At 39.8% G+C, this 8,473-nt stretch overlaps 2 protein-coding genes across 4 annotated transcripts in view; both read right to left on the reverse strand.

Moving 5' to 3' along the window:
* Positions 1-6,303, reverse strand: part of LOC149023707 (RAP release 2, galactose-binding-like domain protein, putative (DUF1997)) — a 46,652-nt gene extending 40,349 nt beyond the window's left edge. For 2 of the 3 annotated variants that reach the window (XM_089144209.1, XM_089144208.1), the window contains exons 1-3: positions 5,920-6,303; positions 5,644-5,834; positions 5,447-5,492 (exon numbers count right to left, since the gene is read on the reverse strand). In XM_089144209.1, coding sequence (XP_089000335.1) covers positions 5,447-5,492; positions 5,644-5,834; positions 5,920-6,142 — 460 coding nt within the window. In that variant the 5' untranslated portion in view covers positions 6,143-6,303. The remainder of the gene's footprint in view (positions 1-5,446; positions 5,493-5,643; positions 5,835-5,919) is intronic. The other variant, XM_089144210.1, reaches the window with a different exon arrangement.
* A 359-nt stretch (positions 6,304-6,662) lies between these two features.
* Positions 6,663-7,448, reverse strand: LOC149023708 (histone H2B.3-like). Its single transcript, XM_089144212.1, has one exon. It carries the CDS (start codon positions 7,349-7,351, stop codon positions 6,905-6,907), a length of 447 nt encoding a protein of 148 aa, XP_089000338.1. The 5' UTR covers positions 7,352-7,448; the 3' UTR covers positions 6,663-6,904.
* Positions 7,449-8,473: the final 1,025 nt, after the last annotated feature.

Consider the following 8,473-nt stretch of genomic DNA (forward strand, 5'->3'; position numbering starts at 1 on the left):
AGTGGACTTAAAATGTGTCCGTTTTCTATCCGTTGGGGATTGGGTTTTGGCACTCAAAGGTGCTCTATATAAACCCAATTCACCTCATTTGAGAGCAAAGAACACACACACTTGATCACCCACTCCCCAAGTGATCCTAACACTCTCAAATTGCAAGAAAGCCTTGTGCTTTGCCTCTCACCCTCTCCCAACCTTGAAGAACAATACCAAGGTACAAAGTAAGCTTGTGAAAGTCAAGTTTGAAGTGATTGAAGGCGTAGGTGGTGCATACAACTCCATTTGAGCATACAACTCACATTACATCACATTCACACAAGAGGTAAAGTGTCACACCTCTTGTAAGGTAACATCCTTCCTTTGTAATTGTTTCAATTCTAGTCTAGGTAGATTAGAATTGGTCTTTGGTGCTCTTGCCCGTGAACAAAGATTGCTTGGGTGCTCTTGCCCGTGAACAAAGATTGTTTAGGTGCTCTTGCTTGTAAACAAAGATTGTTAAGGGGTGCTCTTGCCCTACTTGCTAAACAAAGATTATTGTAAGGGTTTGATCTCTACCCATTGTATTGAAAGAGAATCATTAGTGGAAATCTCCCTTGAGGCCAAGAGAGGAGTGGACGTAGACTTGTAAAATCGAACCACTATAAATCTTGTATTGTGATTGCTTGTCATTGTTTAAATTCATTTGAATTCTCAATTTACCTTGTATTTCCGCACAAACCAAAAAATTGGGACAATCCACTAGTTGCAACCTAATCACCCCCCTCTAGGTTGCACCAACAAATAAGAATACAGAATGAAGGATTGAAAATATCAAACAAAGCAAACAAACCCAAAGAAAGGAAATAAAACCAAAAACAGAGAAGGATTGATAGCGTAGTAGTTGATTGAACCAATTCATTGTAATTGCAATCCGTTGGTTTTAGGGTTTAGTTGAGGACTAAGATGTATGCAGTAATGGGGAGAGTTTGACTTATGAGGTCATTGGAGAGTAGCTACTGTATGTGCACAAGGTCAGCCATGGTTGGTGAGTTTCATTGGCAACAAAAAGGATGTGGAAAATGCCTCTCACATTCTTCAGAGAACCCAAAAGTGAGGCCAAGATCTAAGAGATCTTCATGCTTAAACTGGGTTCTACCATAATCGAAAGGAAAGATCATTTTTCAATAACAAAGCAAATAAATTTGTTCCGAGTTTTTCCGATAGACATAGGCATTAGGGATTTCCATAAAGAGGTTGATGGTTTGCCTTTCTGAAATAAAGTCAAATAGTTTTCCTATCCTCAGTTTAAGAGTATGTGCTCGTTAGAGTCTCCCAGCATAACTATTTAAACTAGGTTCTCAACCACAATCCATAATCAAGTTTTACTTCATTATGGCTTCTCTATTCTTTTGATATTAAGGTCCATAAATCAAAACGAACAACTAAAAAAATATTTTTATGGTAGAAAATGAGAATGAAAAATGATAACAAAAAGAGACCAAATCCTGACTATCCATCTATTATAAGCTAGTTGCATGTCAGGGAAGAGGAGAAGAAAATCAAAAACTTAACTTCTGAGCTCTTGAATACATTCCAAAAACTCTGTGCTCTTAAATATATCCTGTCCAACCTCAACTCCAGTTAGAATCACTCTTCAGAAAGATTGAAGCCCAAAAAGTGAAGAAAATCCAATTTCAAGACCATCTTTTTTCTAAGCTCTTGAATGACAATCCCCACAAGAAAAGGAGGCCTAGTTCTCAATTTACCATCAAGAACCAATCTCAGAACATCCAAAAGTACAACATATGACGTTGCACAATTCAAATCGAGCAGAATCTTTAGAACATTAGTGTGTAAACCAGTCCAGGACAATTCCAGTGGCCGAAATAGGACCTAGGGTGGCTGCCCAACATCCCATGGCCCTGCAAGAATTTTTGGATAAGGGTGTATTGGTAATTTTGGTCTGTTCTAGTTGAGTGCAATTAAGGTTGGTTAGATCCAGTATGCTAATACGAATTTGCTTTAGTCTTGAATAAGTCATGGAAGAGTCTAGCCAAGTTAGGAGTCCCAATTAGAAAGGCATTCCCCTTAGTTGTAATTCAAGGCTCGTTTGGTAATTTGAATCATCTTAGGATGAGTTAAGTTAGAGTCCTTGCTAGAATGAGATTCCTAAGTCAAATATTCCAATGTTGAGTCCTAGTATGAGTCCATCCTTGTAAGGCAATAAGTATACCCCATTGTTTGTAAAGAGGACAGATTTAGATTATTGAATAAACTTGAGATTGAAGTGAAATAGTGGAGTCGTGGGTTTCTGAGAAAGGAAGCCTGCAGCTGCTGTTGGTGCTCTGCTTTGCTGCAAGTTTTAAACTCCCTCTCTCCCTACAAGTACATATCACCCATCCCAGCCCCTATTCTTCTATTCCTTTCTTCTTCTTCACAGCCCCCTCTTTCTCCCCTCCCTCATCTTTGACACCCCCCCCCCAAAACAAAAAATCCCAAAACCTGGTACCCTTCATCCCAATCCCAGCCTTCATTCCCCTTCCCCCCTCCCTTAGCCTGCAGCAGCCTTACCCTAGTTCCCATGCCCTCATTCTCCCATTACCCTTCCATTCCATAACCCTAATTCTTCATCACAGCCCCCTTTCTTCCTTTCCCCTTATTCAACCTTGCAGCCGCATAGTTTTCTCCAAAATTCTAAACCCTGGGTCCTACACTGCCTCGTCCAAACCCTGAACCCCAGGTCTCACAAACCATCCATCCAAATCCCACCCTTTTTAGGATCCAACCCTCCCTCCCCTCTCCTAAGCTTCAACCCCAACCTTAGCCCTATCCCCTCACCCAAAACCCTAGAAAATTCTGCACATTATCTTCTTCACCAAAACCCTAGAAACCGTAGCCTTCTTTCACTTAGATCTTCAAACTCTTCAACTAAATCCTATTTTCTTTTAGAGGTCTCATCCCCCACCCTTCCTGTAACTTCAACCTTAACCCTACCCTGAGCCACCTCCTGGAAACCTCTTCAATTAAATCCTATTTCCCCTAGAGTTCTCATCCCCTACCCCTCCTTTACCTTCTACCTTAACCCTAACCCTAGCCACCCCCTGGAAACCCTAAATTTTAAGAAACCCAAATCTTTCTACCCCTAGACTTGAAGAATTTCAGTTATTCTAACCTTTAATTTACAGCCAGGTTCAGATCTGAAATTCAATAAACCCTAGACCCTAAGCCATACCCGTGAGCCTTACACCTAAACCGCTGGGTTGTAAAACCCTAATTTTACTGCTGGTTCAATTGAATTGATCCTGAAGACTAGCCCTTGATTAGAGGGTTACATCAGTTAGTCCCAAAGCCAGCCCTCTTAATTCTAAATATCATCCAAAGGATCGGTTATGGAGTCAAGATGAGAACCCTGAGATCATATCTTGCAGATGTCACCAGAACTAATTGAAACTAGTACTCACAACTCATTGTAAGAAAGCATTTAAGAGGCCAAAATCTAAGCTTTCATGTGTCTAATGGAAAGGCTTCCTTCAGTCCAAATTTCACAGGAAAAGGCTAGGGATCAAAGAGTTCAATGGAGCTCAATATACTATCAATGAGATTGGCAATACCATCAAAACAAAATGTGCTTAACGCTTTAGAAACTGAGATTAAAGGAATTGAGAAGCCAAAGTAAGAGACAAGAAGAAGATAGAAAGGAAGAAAAGTAACAGGAGTAAGACAAAGCAGGGAAAGACGATAACTGATACAGATGTGAAGGGGCAGACAGCATGCACAAGCATGTTAATGAAGCAAACTCAGATTCTTCTGCTTAACTAAATATAATAACCAAAACAAATTGAGTAATTAAATAGAAATCAAATCCCCTATGTACGTCACTGTGCCTGAAAAATAAATTACAAAATGACCCCAAGTCCCCAACTCATATTGTGTAACTGCATCACATCATACAGTTTAAACAGAAAAATCTGTTATCAGCCAGCTCACAATGGTAACATTTTCTTGTTCATGCTTTATGGTTAATTACGAAAGAAGAAAAAGGAGGATCAGACTAAAATGACAGGTAGAAGTCATGAGTTCTTCATGAGTTCTTTTGACATGTACTTCTTCATGAGTTCTAAATTCCACTTTCCAATCAGGCCAAGCTAGTATCTTTTCTAACACAACTTCTAGCATTATTTAACACGTAACTTCTCATACAGCTAGAATACTGATACCCAGAAAAGAGATAAAGAATGTGTGTTTACCAGATACATGGAAATCTCAACATAAAAGACATAACCAATGCATGAGGCTCCTGCTATCATGGAGTCTGGCAAGGGTCACAACGTATGCAGCCTTACCCCCACATTCAAAGAGAGGCTGTTTCCAGACTCAGATTTGCAACCACTCAGTCACGAAGAAGTAACAGTACCATTGCACCAAGGCCCAAAGACCCAACCTAATTTAGTTGATATCCAACTTTAAGGAACAGGAACAGATCCACCAGTTTGATCCAATCTGGACAAGACCAATTCTTGAACCAACACCCTATTCATGGATCTACACACCGATCCCAGAGGCCTATCCTGAATCAGGATCAGATCAGAATGAGCTGAGACTGATCCAGGTCCCAAAATTTCATGTTCTTGAAACCCTGATCAAGATCATTATCCACTTCAAAAGTACAAAAAAATGTAGGTTAAAGAATTAGAAAAACATCTATGATATGGGGTCCCTAATAGTGTCACTTGTTCAAATCATTACAGCCTCAAGAATAGTCAACTAGGCCCCATCAAAGGATTATCCACACCAACCACCAAAATAAGGACAGCTGATCTAAAATAAAACTTATTTGGGCTTTCTGAATTTGAATTATGTTGAACCATTCAAATAAATGAACATACACATGGTTGGATTAGTCCCATTGCTGATGTTTCTTCCAATCAATCCATAGATGAGACTCTCCCAAGTCATGATACTCTCATGACAGAGCATGGGGTAAGTTGAATGCACCCAGACCTTCAGAACAGACAGATGGATGCCCAATCCGAAATTGCTTCCATTAACAAATACGCAGCATTAACATTCAAACCTTAAATGAATCAAATCAAGTGTATCAAAATTATGGAAAAACAGATCCTGTGGCTGATGTTGTTCCATTAAACCAAATTCCTAAGCTAGGACATTTACCAAAAACCCAAGAAGGTTTTCAAACTCATGATATCTTCAACATAATAATTTAAACGAGACTGAAAATATTGAACTGCTAGATTTACATGCTAACTCGTCTCATTGCAACCAACTCAGATCCAGTTCCTGTTGGGTTTAACAAAGACAAAAAAGTAAACATCTACCACCATGCTTTGAAGATTATCATTCATTAGTCAACATAACACAAAATACGTAAATTGGCTTTTGATTATACGAGATATTTAAAAAAGCAGAAAAAACATTGACAAAAAATTTATAAAAAAAAACCAATACATACCGTCAAACTTCTCATTCTGTGCAACTACAATCGGAGAGCCCTCTAGCTATGATCGGTCACCAGATGAATGAAGGAAAAATCAAAAGTCACTTGCCACATAAGAAATCACATTTATGGCTCCTCCTAAGAAGGACTATAAACTAAATGTATCAAAATAAAGGGAGTAACAAAGGGGAAGAAGCAAACAGAGTCCATACCTTGCATGACAAGAGCCTAATGACACAGCCATTCGGTTGCTCTTCAACTCTAACTAACAGAACTGGGCAGACCTCAAAAGCAAAGAACTTAAACCTGTACACATAACACCGGAAGGTGTTGTCGTCGACTCGCTCTATTCGCTGGGCATCCAGTACAGAGTACTGACTTGCAGGTAGGCTCATATATTCACCTGCAACCAGCAAACTTAAACTGAGAAGTCAAACATACACAAACAACAGAACAGCCGAAGCTTCAACCTGTTCCAGAAAACTTACTTAAAGGGCGACCAAGCTCTCGAACTGAGACAGTTTCAGACCGCCTAGCAACAAGACGAGCCTTCGAAGTGGAATCAGAAGCAGAAACACGTAAGGATGCCTTGAAAGCACTGTTTGCGGCCAAAGCAACGGTCGATTTTGCATTCCCATAACACAAAGGAGCTTGAGGCTTTCTTGAAGATATAGAGATTGAACCAAGTTGTAAAGAAGGGTTCAAAGCCATTACAGTTTCACTTTCACCACAACTGCTGCAGCGAAGTGCCGGCGGCGGAAGTTGAACTCTGTGGCTCGAGATAAGACCACGGGTGACGCTTCAGTCCAGTGGCTGTGAACATAAAACCGGTCAATAGAAACACAGCGCGATCCACGAAATCTAATAATACAATATTACTTCACTACCCCTGAACTTTCTAAGGAGCGAACGGAATGAAGAGAGACCAATGGGGCCACCTCAGCTAAAAGCTTATCATGGAAGCATCTGAAAACGACAATAAACCGCAATCTCAAACTGGAATTTTTTCCAACAGCAGAAAAGCGTTCGGTGTGCATTTTCAGAATTGATTATGTGTAAGAAGTAAAAAAGCAACCCGAAACTCCTCAGATCTCTAATTCCTTGCCTGGTGCGTTACAGATTAGACGATTCCAAGAAAGCGAAACAGCTATACTTTGCCGAGGAACAAAACAACACTTTCAAATTCCAACAGGAGAAAAAGCAAATTGCTAAATTGATTACAGGGAAGAAATTAGGTCAAAAGATGCAGATCCATTGATAACAGATGAGTAAAACTTACACCAGAGGGAGAAAGCAAAATGTAAACCAGAACAAACCCTAAAAGAAAAGCTAATCTTTACAGCCAAGAAACCCTAACTGCAATACATTGGTAACCAAGCAGATCATCCATACAATTACTCCTATTTAGGTAAATAAAGAGCTTAGAAACCCTAGAAACAAAAAAAAAACCAGTAACCGCTATCTACGAAACTCTTAAGAACTGGTGAACTTGGTGACGGCCTTAGTCCCTTCTGAAACGGCGTGCTTTGCAAGTTCTCCCGGCAACACCAAGCGAACGGCAGTCTGGATTTCTCTGGAAGTGATAGTAGGCTTCTTGTTATACCTTGCAAGCCTTGAAGACTCTTGAGCAAGCTTCTCAAAGATGTCGTTGATGAAGCTGTTCATGATACCCATGGCTTTACTGGAGATACCAATATCAGGATGAACCTGCTTTAAGACCTTAAAGATGTAGATCTTGTAAGTCTCAATGTTCTTCTTCGATCTCTTCTTCTTTTTGTCAGATGAAGCGGCGTCCTTCGGCAGCTTCTTCTCGGCCTTGGGCTTCTTCTCGCCTACAGGAGCCTTCTCAGCTTTCTTCTCCTCTGCAGCTGTAGATGCAGGTTTCTTCTCTGCGGGCTTCTTCTCAGCCTTTGGCGCCATTGGGAAATTGGGATAGAAACTCGGAAAGAGGATGTGAAAACACAAGGAAAGGAACGTTTCCAAGAGCCGTAAAACCCAAGAGTAGATTATCACGGTTTTGCGTGCTTTGATTCACAAGACGATGCTGCTTATACATATTTGAAGCTGACTTGATTGGTTGGTTCTCTTTGGCGCGGATCTAGGATATAAACCGTCGATATAGAGAATATAACGAACGGATGAGATGAATCCGATTTTAAGCGGGAGTACCAGATTTGCGGGAAGGAAACATTTGGAAATTCCTTTCTATTTTTTCTTTTTTTCTGTTGAAAATAGTTAAAAATGGGCGAAAAAATAATTACATAAATCCAAGAGCCAAAGATCAAAAATAGACCAGTCTAAAGGTAGGGCCCTCCTAGAGTACTAGCAACAAAGTCCGCAACAAGATTGGCCTCTTCAAAAAGTATAAATGAGTTTTTTTTTTTTTTTATACTGAAAGAAAACTTAGTATTAAATAAGAGAACAAATACACAGACTATTAGTATCTATGACTTCTATTCTCCCTTGATGTTCTATGGAGGATATATATGTTATATATATAAGCCATTCCTGGAGTGTGGTCTGGGTGAATTGTTTCAGACTAGGTTTCTTAATATTACAAAATATATTTATCAAAATTGGGACATAATCTATTGGCCATTTCATGTGGTTATGTGGTGAGAGTAGTTCTAGCACTTCCTTTTCATTGCTCCATACTTCTTCTACTTGTATGTTGTAAGCTAGTGCCTTTTCTATTCCATCCATCATTCCACTTAGGATAGCCTCCACGATCTTTCCCTTCTTCAGTCCTCCTGCACTGAGATACCTTAGGTGTCCTTCCCAGAATAGTCCCACACTCCATCCAGTACTCTCTAATGCTGCATTATGTACCCCTACAAAAGTATAAATGAGTTGTACAGAGAACCCGTTCCTCAGGCTAACGACCACTCGAATACATTCCACAACCCCACGGGCTTTAGTTGAGGTCCAAAATGTTTGGAATTTTGAAAAATATTGAGGGAAAAAAATCAAATGATTTCACATATATAGCTATCTTTTCTTGAATCCTATAACTCATTAAGGACTCATATTAAGATTTTTTTT

The sequence above is a fragment of the Hakea prostrata genome, chromosome 2, assembly GCF_041222555.1.
Source record: "Hakea prostrata isolate BN-2017 chromosome 2, UWA_Hpros_2, whole genome shotgun sequence".
In the NCBI taxonomy this organism is placed as follows: Eukaryota; Viridiplantae; Streptophyta; class Magnoliopsida; order Proteales; family Proteaceae; genus Hakea; species Hakea prostrata.

What these genes read in the sequence shown, in the direction of transcription:
- LOC149023708 (XM_089144212.1), bottom strand. Translation starts at nt 7,351, where the DNA reads ATGGCGCCAAAGGCTGAGAAGAAGCCCGCAGAGAAGAAACCTGCATCT.